This window comes from Drosophila busckii, chromosome 2R (assembly GCF_011750605.1).
Source record: "Drosophila busckii strain San Diego stock center, stock number 13000-0081.31 chromosome 2R, ASM1175060v1, whole genome shotgun sequence".
Taxonomy (NCBI): domain Eukaryota; kingdom Metazoa; phylum Arthropoda; class Insecta; order Diptera; family Drosophilidae; genus Drosophila; species Drosophila busckii.
Window position 1 is genome coordinate 17,368,128 of NC_046605.1, and position 16,415 is coordinate 17,384,542.

At 37.0% G+C, this 16,415-nt stretch overlaps 1 protein-coding gene across 1 annotated transcript; it reads right to left on the minus strand.

Annotated features, from left to right (window-relative positions):
• Positions 1-961: 961 nt before the first annotated feature.
• LOC108597766 (UNC93-like protein) lies at positions 962-14,520 on the minus strand. The gene is made up of 7 exons (XM_017984478.1): positions 14,425-14,520; positions 4,561-4,922; positions 2,690-3,223; positions 1,829-1,988; positions 1,502-1,769; positions 1,277-1,439; positions 962-1,217 (listed from the first exon to the last, which is right to left on the minus strand). Exons 2-7 carry the CDS (start codon positions 4,890-4,892, stop codon positions 1,151-1,153), a joined length of 1,524 nt encoding a protein of 507 aa, XP_017839967.1. The 5' UTR covers positions 4,893-4,922; positions 14,425-14,520; the 3' UTR covers positions 962-1,150.
• Positions 14,521-16,415: the final 1,895 nt, after the last annotated feature.

Consider the following 16,415-nt stretch of genomic DNA (forward strand, 5'->3'; position numbering starts at 1 on the left):
ACGAGACTGAACGATTCCCAGTGAATAAATAAAATAATAATAAAGAAACAGTTTCATAAATATGTTTTCTATCAGATAACGATTGAACGAGCGTTTTCGACGCTAGGACTTGTACTTACTGATTACCGAAATCGATTAAGTCAGGATCTACTAGAGAACATACTGCTGGTCAAATTGAATCCAAGCTTTCTGGACGGAAGTATGCTTTGAATCAGTACGTTGCACTAATTCGATATATCCTGTCAAGGATTCGGGAGATATAGCCGTTTTTCTGTATACGAAATATGTTGTTTTTCTCAGCTCCTGTAAGGACTTTCGTCCTCTGAGTGGTATATTCTGAAAGCTCCCAATGAGCACTACCTGGAAACCAAAAGGACATCCATGTTGTCGCTATAGTTTCCGAGAAAAAGGACATTTTGTGTTTTTAGGCCACATTTTGCGACAAACCCCCTATGCTATTTTGAATATTCTGATATGGCAATCGATAAATATGTTTCTCAGGAGTGCGAAACTACACATCCTTGGGAAATGGAAGGATTTTTTAGAAGCAGGAGCTAAAAAAACATTTTTCTGGGACGCAACAAGTAACACATTGTGCTTTAAAATAATAAAATTCAAAATATATTAAACATGTGACTATATAAAAAATATTCAATTCTAAAAGCTAGACACCTTTTATATATATTAAAAATGTGGCCATATCAAATATATTTCAATTCAATCTTAAAAGCTAGACACATTTCAAAAATACAGCTTGTTAAAAGCATTAGGCAGTCGTTGAACGTGTTATAGCTTTTTAATTCCTAACTTTGAATTTTATATTTTTATATTTTACAATTGAAATGAGTATAAAAATGTATAAATTTCAAATGTGTTGGCGCACAATCTTCTATTTGATATATAGATTTTCCTCACATTGACTAATTAATAAAAAGCTGAGCATTTTTATAACAAATGGATGTATATTTAGAAAATGTACTGCTTATATTAAGTATACGTGTAAGCACTTAAAGTTTAATATACTTGAATTGGCGTGAATCTTAGATATAGAAAAGTAGCTTATTGTATTTTTAATAAGAAGAGCTGGCAATATCACAAGAAGTACAAAGAGTTAGCTGGCAATTGGTCGAAAGAGAAGACGCTGCCCACTTCAATCACTCAGCATGGCCTCCAATGTCTTTTTCTTTTGCCAGACACGATACTCTATAAGTCCGTAACTATGGGTAGGATAGAATAGTTATAGTTAAGCAACTGACGCTTAGCAGAGGCAACTTACCCCACGCAGCCAACCAACATGACACACATGAGTATAACCAGCTTGGTGGACGTGCAGAGCTGCGAACTGATGACGTAACCGATAACCGAACCTGTGCTCTCCCATAAACGGAAGTTGCTATAAGCGGCAATCAGATGATTCGGAAACAGAATGCCATAGAACGCTGCAAAGAGTGTGAAGCACATGAAAGCAAAGCTTGAAAGCTTGACAAAGCTTCGCACTCACCGTTGACTACAACCAGCCAGACGCCATCGCAAATACCCCAAACGGCCGCAAAAGCGCAATAGCGCAAGTAGTCACCCTCGCGTGCCTCCCAGCTGTACATGTAGGCGAGCAGGCAGAGATTGAGCACAGCACATGCCGCAGCTAAGGCCACGCGTCCAATGCGCGCCACCAGCGCACCGGCCAGACCCGCCGCCGCGGCATTGGCCACACCAAAGCAAATCATGGCGAAACCAATTTTCGATATGCCCCAACCGCAGGCAACGAATGACTGTGGATTAGACAAAGTGCGCGTTAATGTGGTTTAAGCTTAGCTTGGGCCATACTTACGCGCGTGAAATCCACAGCTAGAAAGGCCTCCTCCAGGCCAATGAACATGGTTATGGGCAGCATAAGTATCTGGCGGCGTTTGCGCAACAAATTGATGGTCACTGTCAGCAGCTTGAGGCCAGAGATGCCATCGCCAGTATCGCCACGCTTCACGCCATAACTGCAAGAAGGAATTTTAAAGTTAAATAGTTGAACTAAAAGTTTATACTAGTCTGCGCTCTGAGTATCTCAAATTGTATTTAATTATACAGCTCTGCTCTTTTTAAATTAAAGTATTTTAACTCGAACTTAACTTATCTTAGCTTTTATATCAATAAAACAGCAGCACTTGCATATTTGTTAAATAACAATAAATGATAAGTTAATATTAAATTGTAAATACACCAATATATAATATTTGTCTGCTGTAGCGTCAAAGTTTCTATTTAAATTAATTCGTTGATAAAGTTAAAAATGCTTAACAATATTGCGTGGGCTAACTTGCAATAAATAACAACAAATAAAAGTCTAAAAAGCGCAAAGTGTTGAACTGGAGTAATTAAACTTGATTTTTAACATATTACCAGCATTAAACTAGTTGTATTTTAAAATGTTTTAATATTTAATTTTACATTTTTTTGCAATAAAATGTTTGCTTCCTCAAGCTTTTTTTCTTTGACTGCGCTCACTGCTGTTGTTTTATTGTATTTTTTATGTTTATTGTATATAGCCATAATTTTTGTAAAAAACATAAATAAGCACTATGTATGTAAATATGCTGTATACTAAACAGTCCACTAAATTTCTTGCAGCATAAAGATATAAAAATGTTGTATGGGTATAACTATTAAATTAAAAAGCATAGAAGGCAAATAAACTCACCGCTTCAAGGAGCTAACGCCAAAGATCATCAAGACCACAGCGCTGGCCATGCACATGAGGAAAATGGAATTGAGCAGCTGAATCTGCTCGGGCGCGGGCGGCACCAGATTGGGATTCACTTCAGCGTTGACGCCTGGACAGAAGCGAGCGCCGCACAGCTCACCCACGCGACTTATGCTGGCCTCCAGCTCGAGACTGCCATTGGCGGGTGTTGTTGGCGCGCCACCACTCAGCGTGAGCACAGAGGATGAAATGAGATTGCCCCAAACCTGCGCCATTTGATAGAAGATGAAGAAGAGTCCAAAGAACTTCACAGTGTTCACATCCTTGCGTGAGCCATTGCCACGCACTTGAGTCAGCGCCTCCGAAACTGTGGACAGATACGTGCACTTGCTGCACCACAAGGGACCGCCACCAAAGCCAACCATCAAGGCGGCCGGAATGAGCGTCTCGAAGCGCGGATAAAACTGCGCCGCTATATACGGCATATAGGCAAACAAGGCGAGCGCCATGGTCAGGCGGCAGCCAAACCAACTGTGGATGGAAAGTAAAAGGCGCAAGATTAGTTTCAATTTCAGCTTAAAGTCGAGGCCAACTGCATGAAGTTGCTTTACTTAAATACAATTGTCGACTGTTTGCCATAAATTAACGATTTGTTTAAATGCCAGGCTGAATAACAAATGGTCTGGCTGCTGGAGTGGGCGACCCGTAGCCACCCCAAGGTCACCCTATCGACATGTAACAGTGTGTGTGAAGCGTATGTGTGTATGTGTGGCACATTACACATCGAGAGAGAGAGCGAAGTGCTGACTGTCGCATCTGCATAAAAGCGCCATAAAAAATGCCAGATGATTGACATACATTTATAGCAAAGCATAAATTGTGTGGCACACACACACACACACACATAGACAAAGACAAAGACAGTTGCATGCTGTGGCAGTTTTAAAATTAATCAGCTGCTCACTCGCTCGCTGCGAAATTTATAAAGCAACAGACATTTCATCTCTTTCTAAAATTAACATAAATCTATAAATACGCACAAAGCAGCGCTTTAATTCATTTTTTTTTTTGCTTCGTCGAACGCACTCAGCTGCTTAATAGTGCTTATAATTAAACTTTGCATAACTTTTTATTTTAAGCACGATTCATTTTATTTTTTGTATCACATGAGCTGCTGACTTTGTCGACAATATGCACAATTTTTTTTTTAATGCATATAGAGCAAGCAATTATAACTCAGTTTATTCAAAGAGACTGCCAAGCAAGCATTTGAATTGAATTTTACAAGATTGATAGTTTTTCCATAGCAAGTCTTTGATATAATTTTATATGCGACACACGTTTAGTTGCAAGACTATTCGGGCTGCTGCAGAATTGCAAATCAACCTCAAATCAATTCAAAGTTAGCATCGAGTTGATTTTTGGGCGACTAAGAAACAAATTTTTAATGAACGGATAGTTACCACTATAACTTGAAATTCAAAATAAATAAACTATCAAAAAATTTGATTTCAGATTTCATGCGTAGGGATTTCAGTGGCACTTCTGCATATAAAAGTTTAATAGCTGACTCGCATGCATTTTATTTAAATAAATACGTAAAATATTCAACATAATAAAAGTGGCTAAAGTTTTAAAAACTTAACCCATTCAAAACATGTGTAAAATCAAAATCAGCGATTGCAAATAACAATTGTGAGTTCATTCTAATAAAGAGATTAGGAAGCATGAGAGGCAAATACAGCGCCAATAAGCGAGAATATATATAAACTGAACTGTTTAAATCTAATCTATTTTTTCTTTCACTTTTTGATTCCATATATAATTATCTATATCAAGCATTTACAAATATTTAGCTTGTTGCTCACCTAATCACCGTCATGGGTAAAAATATGTTCGACAGGATGAGCGAGCCATAGATGACGGCCAGTGTGGTGGTGCCCAGAGCCTTGTCCGCATTCACCGAGCTCTGCAGATTCGATGTGCCGTGAAATGCCGTGAAGTGTATCATGAACGCCAGACCGATGACCACAACATTTTTGGTTATAATCAAGCGCTCCCGCGGCTCGTACTGGCGCTGATTAAGTTTGCCATCGCCATTTGCAGCTCCCGCTGGCAGCACAGTGGCGGGCACGCCCGAATTGCCATTGGCCGACTGCAGAGCCAGCTCTTCGGTGTGGGCATCGCTAGTGACCACCATATTGTTTGCACGCAACTCAACTGCAATAAACTGTTAAGAAAAAAACATAAAATTAATATATGCAAGCGGCTTAAATCAGTTACGCCCCGAGTGGAGTACGCCAGGCAATTTAGATCTAGTCAAATTTAAACACAACATTCGCCAAATTCAACGACAACTTTATTTCAAACCACAAAGTCAGTTAGTTACCTGGGATTAGGCAATGTCTGGGGTAGATTGGTTGATTGAAATTAGTAGCAAATCAAGCAGAAGAAAAGTAAAATCGATGTAATTATTTTGTATTCTGAATTAATAATAAAAATAAATATTCTAGATATTAAATTTGAATCCAGCACTAAAACATTATAAAATAAATACATGTTGCTTATAAAAGTTTAAAGTAAACTATCTGGTCCTTAAATTTTGTCGATCAACAATACAAATAATTTTGTTATATAAAATTAAATCGGTTTGCCAGTAAGTGAATTTTATTTACTAAAATACGAAAAGTAATAATATTTATTCTATTTTAATTACAATATATTAGGTATACAAAAAAATGTGTTTATGACATAATCAATATTCATTTTGTATGCCTGAGAAGCAAAATAAATAAATGTGCGCAAAATATTTTAATATTTAATACAAAAATTTCACAGCTTTAGAATTATTTTGATAACGCTGCAACTAAAACACATTTTGAGCATATTCGATATGCGAACTCTAACAGTAAACAAATTTTTTATATATATTTTTGTTGAGAAGTTGCAGGCTAACGACCTTCAAACCTGTTGTTAACTTGTTCTAAAGAAATTATATAAATTTTATCTACATATTGCTAACATTTGCTTAAACAGGTCTAAAAGTCTTTTTATATTTTTTCAAGATATACATACTAAAAATTTATTATTAGATAAACTAATTGAAGCGTTGCTTTAATGTTAAAATAGAATTTTCGGCAATAATAATTTGGCATTATAACATTATAGTTAATTAAAAATATTAATATAAAAAACACTTAATAAGTTGAATAAAATTATTTAAATGCTTTGCTTTATAAATAACGCACTAGGTGAACTGAAACTTCAAAGCTACTTTACATTTATTTTATTTATTTACCGCATAAGCAATGTAATCCTTTTTTCTTGTATAGGAATTCACTTGGTATAAGCCAAGTCGTCGACAGGGCTAACATTTGATTGGCAATAGCTGGGGGGAGGGGTAGGCGGGGCACGCCCATTGCGAAACTGATAGCAGCTACTTGGGCGCACACTTGAGGGCCAAGAGTGCGGTGGCATGTTATTGCCGCTGGGCTTGACGCTTGGCCCCTTTTTTGCAAAGACTGCTGCTGCGGCTGCTTCAAGGACAACGAGAACGCCAACGACTATGGCTGCTGTCGTAGCCGTAATCCTTTAGGCAGTGCCACAGCACGTTACCGAAAACGTAGCACACACAAAATTTATGCCTGTCTACGCCCAGCATGCCACGCTGCCTCAGCTTCGCTCTGCTCCGCGCTGCGCTGGGGCAAATTGGTTGGCACTAAAGGCAGCAGCTCGGTTGAAATGTTTGCTTTTGATTTCGCGATGCCAACGACACTTTGTGGAAGTTAGCACCTTTGATAAAGTTAAAGGTCTGTTTGCTGCCGCCGAGTGGCAATTTGAGTGGTTGGGGGCACTGCCACTGGCAGTGATTTTGATTTAAAGCGCCGCAGCACAGACAATTTGATTGAGCTTCAGTTGGGTGGGGCGAGGCATTTGTAAATGGCTTGGGGGATAAGCCTCGCCCACTTTTCACTTTGTTGAATTGTTTTTCAAGATTTTTGGCATGCCGATAGCCTGGGCTGGCTGGCTGGCTGGCAGTAATAATAATAAATGGAATTGATTTAGTCCTACCTGGGGGCAGCGACCAAAAATATTAATTGCTTCAATTTCTAAAAACAAGCGCAAAGTTGAATTAATGCGCAAATGAGTTCGCAGCAAAGTTTGATGGGCAATTAATTCAGACGCTAGCTATGGCACATAAATCAGTTTTATGAGCCATTTGCTGTGACAACACAAGCAATACACGCATTAATCATACGCAGTGTTGATCGATTGTCGAATGCATTTAATTGGCATTGACTAGTGCAACCGAAATGTGTTTATAATTGAGTGCGAGAGTTAATTAAACTAATGTAAGCTGTGTGGCATTTAAATTAGCGTCACATTTTTATCAGCAGCGATTCACTCGAGTCGAAGTGCCAGTCTGAGTGGCCTGTTAGGCTCAAACATAAAAGCCTAAACCTTTTTATGGTTTGTTCGCATAAAACGAAGCAAAGGGCGCCCCCAGGGTGGGCAACATCATCTAAATGAAAATCAGGCATAATCACCAAAGCAACAAATATGGCCGCCATTTGTTTTACGCCGCTGCCGCCCAAAGTGCCGCCTCATAAACCAATAAAACTTAAAGCACACAAACTGAGTGGGGCCGAGCAAAGCTGCTCTAAATTTGCTTCATAAAAACTGTCACAGCCCAAGCTACGCCTGTGCGTCTGATAACAACTCTAACTAGTCTGCTCTATCTCTTTTTTTTTTTCATATGTTACACAACTAGTTTGGCAAAGTGACTTTTGTTGTTGTGTCTTAAATGCTTAGCGCAATTTAAAATTTAGTATTAAAGCTTATGCTTGTTGCTTGGGCTTTGAGCTACAACAGCTGCTAAGTCAATAGGCTTATCAATCACTTTTGCTAGCTTAAGGAAAAAATATAACAAAATAGGCAAACAGCGAGCCTAAGACAAATGCCGCCTAGAATTGCTAAAGTTATGTGTGTGTGGGCCGAAAACTTGGCGCACAACACACTGCCTGAGTGGCAATAATGCACGCAATTAACTTTAGATCACTCATACGCAGCGTGTGACGCGCTTATGTTTACTCTGCAGCCAATCAGGCAGAGCTTGGAGCACAACACAACACAACACAACAGACCACAACACAAGGCAAGCCAAATGAGTCGCATACATCATTAGTTAGAATGTCCAGCGAAGCTGAACAGCTGATAAACAGCTTTCATATTAGAATAACAAGCCGAACCAGAGCATAGAATATGGAATAGTGTGTGTGTGTGTGTCGGCTTGCTGTGTATGCATCTTATTACTTTGGCTAATTAAACGCTCATAAATGGCTGCTTAATATTGCTTCACATTGCTTTATGTAGCAGCAGAACTTTCATAGCTTTTCATTTATTCATTTACGCATTCAATCTAAATATATTTTAGTAGCTTGTGTGCCAAGCAAGAAATTGCATTGCTTTAAAAAGCGCAAAGCAATTTATATTTTTTAAAGCATACTTTGAGAAATTGAGTTATTCATTTATATATTTGTACAATATAAATTATAAATTTATTTTGCTCAGCTTAGAATAAAACTTAATAAAGTAATAAAACTTGGCAGATAATTTATATTTACTAGTTTACTTAAGTTACGCAATGTACTCCCAAATTATTTTATTTTTATTATTTTTGTTTGCTCACAAAAAATGTTTAGAGTAGACTTATTTAACATGAAAATAAAGCATACATTTTAGAATTGAAATGAAATGAAAATGAAAGCGAAAAGCGCAGATGGTCCAAAAATAATTATTAACAAAATTGTTGTAATTAATTATTAGAAGCTAGTGATTTGTTTTCCATTAAAATAATTATTACATACGCTGCCTGCTTAATAAATAAAGCTACTAGATAGATACACAGATAGATAGATATATAGATTGATGGATAGATAGTTAAATACAGTTGCGACCTTAACTTAATTTAGTTGCTGCGACTTGAAACTTATACAGACATTAATGATTGATAATAAATGAACGTAACAAATTTAAATTTATATATAGATTATAGATTTAGATTTAGATATATAGATTTATTATACAGACATTAATGATTGATAATAAATAAACGGAACAAATTTATATTTATATATATATATATATTATTTTAAAGCATGAATGGACACTTTATTTAGCACATATTAAAATATTTAGAGCATTTTTTAAAGCGCTCTTTAAAGCCTTTCATAAAAATAAAAGCTGATTATGTGATAGAGTAATTTATGCATTATAAGCACTGAATCAAAAGCGAGCGTAGACTAATAAATTAAATTTGTAATATGGCGTTCTATTTATTTGTCATAATTTTGAGTTGTCAGACGCAAATGGAGCCCAAGTCAGGTTTTTGTTTTGCTTGCAGTTTTGTCGAAATGGCTGCTGCTGCTGTCAGCAATGGCAGCATTTGATTTACGTGTGCCTGGCCAACTGATGCACCTGCCGTAAACCATTTTTTAATATATCGCACACACACACACTCGCATACAGATGAAGACATCAAAGGCAGCCATAAGCCGCAGTGCACACATCAAAAACTGAGCGAATGTAAACTTTGCTCGCATTGCCAGCAAAGCAAAAGAAAGAATTATGTATGTTGAGCTTACTTTGTCTGGCTAAGCAAGTGGGCGTTACCACCCACCGCCCACCTGCACAATGTAGCAAAGGCAGGCATACATTTTTGTGTCGAAAAGTAAGTTGGGGAAAAAAACAAACGAAAGTTTTGTGTGCCAAAAAAAAAACAAAAGCAAATGGCAGCAACGTGAACAAAACAAAGCAATATTAAATTATGAAATACAATTTTAATGGCTGAGCTTGAGGCTGAAGCATAAATCTTCAAGTCTACTTGGCAACTCTGTTTATTTGGCGATTGGCTGCACACATGTCTCGAATTAAATAATTTCGCTCTATGCCTAGCAGCGATTTATTGCGGCTGCCGCACACACAAAAAAAAATTGTTTAGCAAGCTGCTCGAGAGTGGCTGAGCACATTTATTATTAACTCAAAGCAAACTTTTGCCACACTGTGCGGCCCCCGCGCTGCACCGCTTGGCGTTACGTATACGTAACGGGAAACACTCGTATGCGACTTTGCATGCTTAGAACCTTTGAGCGGAAGCTTTTATTGTCGCTTTGAGCATGGCTATAATTTGGCTTATGTTTTAGCGTTTCCTAATGAGCCGTGCCCACCAAGTAAGTGCCGCAAATTGGCGACCCACACACACACACACAAACACAAACTCACACTCAGCATAATATTCGCAAGCAACGCATTTAAGCTTGTCGCACACAAATCAAAGCTTCAACTCGGCATGTTGTCTGTCAATCATTGATAAATTTATAATGTCATCAACCCAGTTACTTAAGAGACGGCGCTGTCGTTTTTATGAGCCGGCTGCGTAAAATATTTGGCGGAACTTGGTCATAACAAACAGAAAACACACACACACACACACACACACATACAGATACACCCATGTATATATTACAAAAAGGGGCGCATGTTTTTCATTACTTTAGCGGAATTTAAAGAGCAATAAAATGTCAACATAACGACAGACAGAGAGACAGAGCGACAGAGGCAGAGCAACCCTTGAAGCAAAATCAATTCAGACCCTCATATAAAATGCACGCTTATTATGCATTTCAATCAAAACAATATCTCGGCTTTCGTTTTCACTTTCATTTCCATAAGGCTAACAGCAGCGCTGTTAAAATTTCCCTAACCTAACAGTGCACACCGCTGTTAGGACAACAGCGCAAAGTATAAGTTGCGCTGTTTGCATCTCACTCGCTCTTAGTGCATTTCGCTTGCGCTGTTAGCAGCGCTTATATTTGCTTAAAAGGCTTAAAATTAAAAGTACAAATAAAAATAAATATATTATAAAATTAATTCAATACTTTTGAGCAGCAATTATGTCACCTTTGTATTAAAGGCAATTTATTGCTTTTTTTTAAATTAATCATTTATTTTTGTAACGAAATAAACTGAAATTTAATTAGCATATTAATTTAATTTGCTCAGCTGTAAGTTAAAATAAGTTCTATGAGCTGACACAATTTTCTAATTTAAAGTAACAATTATATATTTAGAAATGTTGCTTAGTTATAACAAATAAATATTTAATAATTTTTATGCAAAACTCATCACAACAAATAGCTGAAAGAATCACTTGTTAGCTTATTTGTTTAATTCATTAAATATTGACTATAATAGTTAAATGGCTTATGTTTCAACTAAGTTAAATTATTTGCATTCAATCATTTGGCATGAACTCAACTGTGTGCAGTGTTAATTATTATTAGCTCACTAAACTAAAATAGAGTTTACAATGGTCAAGAGCAAGACATACGTTTCACTCACAAAGTAATCAGCTTATTTAGCAGTTCAATTGAATGCGAGTACTTGGAATTGTTTTGCTTCTTTGAAACAGCGTCAAAGTTCTGCTGCTGAGCTGCTGCCGAAATGGACAAATTGCTCAGTTTTTGAATGCCGTACGCAAAATTCAGAGAAAACTTGATTTGTCGTTGGGCAAGGATAAGGTCCTGGCCAGATTAATAGCTGCTGAGAGCTTTCGTTTTGAATTACGAGCTATATACGAGATAAACTAATGTTTTGAGCTGTGGCCACAGCAGTTGGCATTCAGTTTTGACTTCGAATTGCTTCGACCTTCATCAACTGCTGCTGACTTGGGTTGTAAAACGCAATTGCAGCTACTTCGGCAGAAGCAACAAAGTAGCCGATTAACGTATTACGTATACGTAACGTAGCAGCTGCCATAACCAATATGCACGTGCTACAGCTGGTGGCAACAAAGTCTAATAAAAGGTAAGCCACATGCAAAACAAGCAAATGCCACACATGTGGCAAGCTGTAAAAATTTTTGTGTGTCTGTGTGTGTGTTAAAGTTTGGGCAACATTTCGCTGCAGTAGGTCACAAAGGAATTTGAAAAAAAGTTATGCAAAATTATATTAAATGCGACTAATTGAGCAGTGAAAATTGTTGCAACTTGTGCCAAGAATAAAGCGAGAGCTTTACTATTTTCAACTTGACACAAAACAGTTGCTGGCAAGTCCTTAAAATCGAGAGACATGTGCAAATAAGCGCACATAAAAAATATGTGTATATGTGTGTGTATATATGTGTGTGTGTGTGTGTTGTAGTTTGCAATTTTATTTGCCAAGTTCTTGTGGGTTTATGTTGCTGATTTTCTGCTTGAATTTCAACTCTCTTTGGCCTCGATTCATTCACTAAACTGTCTGCGAATATTCAAGTGCAACTTTCTGTCTGTCTGTCTGTCTGGCTGGCTGGCTGGCTGTCAAACTGTCTGCAAAATGCGTTTATGGGCTTGACTCTTTTGCACACAATATTTAATTGAGCCATATAAGTTCGTTTGTATTTGCCTATGCCAGCAATTAGCAAACTTCTCGACGCTGCAGCTGCAATCCTTGAGGCGCCCTTTGGCAACAGCTAAAAGCTGCTGAGCGCTCTCAAATTCAGCTTTCAATAAGTTAGCTCGGCTAATGGGCAGCTGCTGTAATTGGCATTTAAAATGCAAAAAAAAAATAGCAACGTGGCGCATGCTTTGCATGCCAGAGAGCGTGAGAAAATCAATGGGAGTGAGGGCTTTATCGCATAATCGCCCATAAGCTTAGCTGATGCAATTTAGTGCTAAATTAGTTTGTATATGGTGGCCCCAGCAGCGGCTAAGGCTAAGGATTGCTTTCGATTTCGCTTTGAGCCACAAGTTCAATTTAGCTAAATTGTAAGAAACTATAGCAACAAATGGCTAAGACACACACATATGTGTCTGTGTCTGTGTGTGTGTGTGCAAATGTTATTTATGCTAAATGAACAACAAACGCTGCAATGAATTGCAAGCAAAGCTGCGCAAGAGATCAGCAGCCAGTTGCTGGTACACTAGCGGGCATAAGTATATTGACAGACTACATGTATTTAAAATTTTCATTTAAAATGTTTGTTAAATATCAATTCAATTAAATTATTTTATAATGATGCAATGACACTAACAAATTACAAATGTTTAAAAAATAGTGCGCTATTATTTCTGATTATGCAAAATTCACTGAATAATGTTTTTTAGAATATTTTTAAATTTTCATTAGTTGATTACAAGCTTTGTTTGTTTATTTGTATATTTTAGTCTTTTTTTTTTTAATATTTTTCAATTGTTATAAGCTGATTACAATCTTTGTTTGTTTATTTGTATGTGTTTGTGTTTAATATTTATATTTTTGTTTATGTAATTTGTACATGAATAATGTCGACATTATTTTATTAATTTGAATAATTCCACAAATTCCACTAGATTTTTCAATCATTTGTAAGCATAAAATAATTGCAATTCAATTAATAGTTCAGCTAGTAAATATTTTTTATTGCAGCTTAATAATTTATAAGCGACCAGTGTTTTAAATTTTAATTCATTTTAATTTATACATAAATTCGCAAGAAAGTTCGTGCGTGTTTGTTTAACATTTGACATTTGCGCAATGCAAAAATGCAAGCTTGCCACAATAAATAAATTAATTAATATTAATGCTATAAAAATTGCAGGCAACAAAAAATTTAAATTCATTTTTTACACTATGCATATATATAGAACGTGTGTATGTCAAATTAAAGCTAATTAAATGAATTTTTTATTGCATTAATACTAATTAAAGTAAATAGATGTTGCAAGTTCAAAAAATGCATAAAGAAATTATTTGAAATAACTAAAAAGTTGTAAAGGCAACAATTGCTTGTGCGTATAACTAAGCACAGCACTGTAGCTAAGATGTCAAAGCATAGAGAGCAACGTGAGCTTGTGGCGGGGGCAGATTCAAACCGCTGGATGCGTGCACTCTTAATGAATGCTGAGCCGCTGAGTCGCTGCCACAGTCGATGTGTCGACATGTGCGTGACTTTCCAGCTGCCCCACGTGCTGCTGGGAACGAATTTCGCGTTTATGTGATGCATTTTAATGAACGCCAGAGTCGAAAGTTAAGGTAACTATTGAGCCACTGTTGATAGCCACTCATAATGCAGGCATTAGACTTGTTAACATCCACGCTACACTTTGACTTAACTGCACTCTTGACTGCTTAATAAGTAATTAATTAAAATGCTTGAACTTCGGCTTGCGTTTAAAGCTTACAACTCAATTTAATTTAACGCTGTCCATGCAGCACGCACTTTTCAATTAACATAAAAAACCTTTTTGTTTTATCTTTTTTTTTTTCACTGGCATTTTCTTATTTATCTCGTACACTCGCTGAGCTGCTGCTGGGGTGGGGTGGGGGGCAGACAAACGCCTTCGGTTAGCGGTTTCGATTGCGGTTATGATTGAACAACAGGCAAACAGCATGTGGAAAAAATCCAATGAAAAGTCGAAATGCAAAAAGCTTCATTAAAATGCGAATTGTGCCGTTTGCCGTTGAAGCATAAGACTCAAGAGCCAGCGAATCGACATGAGTGCTCTGTAATTCTTCATTTCGTCAATAAAGAATATAAACGTTGAGTATACTTCCGCGTCACATAATTACATTAATTTAAAATATAATGAATTTAAGCCACAAACGTATGCAAATCGTTATAGCGAGACATGTGGGCAGTTCCCCACCGGTTTGTGCCCTTCAAGAATTTTACATTTCAATGCAAATATTTATAATAAATATAAACATTTACTTGCCTTAAGCTGTCTCAAAATTTGTGCTTCAGTCGCTTCTTCGCGTATCGAACTGTCGCGCTGGCGAGCGCAATTAAAACTGAACTAAAGTCTGTACGCGGCTAACTTCTAAATATGAATTGGCATGGAAATGAACAACAATGCGACTGACTGAGTATAACAATCACAAGCTGAGCTTGACTTGAGCTTGAGCTTAAGCTTGAGACAGGTTTTGGGCTTGCGCCCCAAGTCTACACTCGACAGTTTCCATAGATTTGCATACTATATAATTTTTTTCTTACGATTTTTATAGCATTTTTATAGTTTTTCATTTTTCAAATGTCGTGAGCATTTTAGCCACTTGTTTAATATATTAGTTTATTTATTTTTTTTGTTGTTGTAGTTGCTCTGGGCGTGTCAATTTGTGGTTAACCATAGTTTGTGACAATGAATAAAAAAAACGGCAAGTTTACAGCTGATTAATCATACGCCCTGTGTGCGCTGCACTTTGATGAACGCGTCATTGCCAAGTGAAGCTTAACATGTGTATTTCGTGTGTGTGTTTTGCTGGCGAAAGCAGCGCGAACTCGAACTCGTTTTAAAGTCAGAGCCACTTACTCTTCTTAGTGTTAACGAACGCGCGCAAATGATTAGCACAATGCGATAGGCCGAGGTCGTGTCATGTAAGCGCAGATAAAGCCACTCAAATGTCACATAAATTCTAAAACAGCATCCCAAATTGAATAAAAACGGAAATACCTATACAAGTCACTACACTGCCGCCCGCCTGCAAAAGTTCAACTGATTTGGGGTTCCAAAGTGTTGCCAGCAATTTAAAAAGCAACAGCATGTTCCAGATAAGAGCAACAAGCTGCAAAATAAACAACAAACAATTTTCGAGTGACTCGAAGTATAAAACTATCTTATATAGGCATTGAATTGATGCGTGCTAATTATACAGTGGGCGGTAACAGTAAATAATTCGATAAATTTATAAATTGTTTGCATGCGCTAATTGAGCAGCGAGCAAAACAAGAAAACAAGTTCAAGCCATGACGTCGTCACACACATTCACATATTACACATACGCCGCGTATTTTTGCCTACGCTTCGGTAGTTCACTAGGTATTCCCCCAATTTTTAATCGATGTGTCAGCTACAACTGGCAAACTGGTTTCATAGCTGAGGCTGGGCTTTTAAGTATTTTGTTTTCATTTCATAGCCAACGACGTCCAGTTGACATCGAAATCGACACTTTTTGCCACTTTGCTGTGCGTTTTGTTCTGCTTTTTTGCTATTTGCATAATCCGATTATATGCTGAGAGCTCAAAACCAAAAACCAAACATCTATGTGAGCAGCTCATTCGCATGCTGCTTGTGGGCTATTTGGTTAACCATTGTGGTACTTTGATTTTCGCACTCATATATAATCCATATGCATATATGCTGCGACGCCTTTCACTTGATCAAGCATTAGGTATCTGCTTTGGCTTTGGCTTTGGCTGCGGCTGCCGCTGCGGCTGTCGCCTGCGGCTTTGCACTCTATGTCCATAAATCCAGACCAAGGTCAGTTCTATATATTCGCAAGTTATTTTGCTTTTATTTGACAATCCGGTTGGCATTTTATGTAGCCCACGTACAGACGCAAACAAAGCCACACAAGTTAAAATAAGATAAGACTATTCGCATTTAGTTGCAGACAATTAAAATTAATACTTCATTAGCAGCTAATGAGAACTCAATTAACACATATCAATATAATAAAAACTAAATGCAATTAAGCAATGGAAAGCAAAAAGCAAAGTCACTAAAGTACAAATAATAAAAGATAAAGTCACAAACGCTTGTCATTATAGTTTATTACTTTATGCAAGATTAATTTTAATTATATATGCTAAAAAATATATGCAGTAGTAAATATTAAATGCGGCTTCTGTTAGATAAATATAATTTTAAATAATAACAAAATGATGTACTCAACATACAAAAGAGAAACGACAACAGCGCTTAGAATC

Coding starts and splice junctions, on each gene's coding strand:
- LOC108597766 (XM_017984478.1), bottom strand. CDS start 4,892: ATGGTGGTCACTAGCGATGCCCACACCGAAGAGCTGGCTCTGCAGTCG. Junction 3,224..4,560: donor TTACCCATGACGGTGATTAG/GTGAGCAACAAG, acceptor TTCCATCCACAG/TTGGTTTGGCTGCCGCCTGA. Junction 1,989..2,689: donor GGCGTTAGCTCCTTGAAGCG/GTGAGTTTATTT, acceptor TCCTTCTTGCAG/TTATGGCGTGAAGCGTGGCG.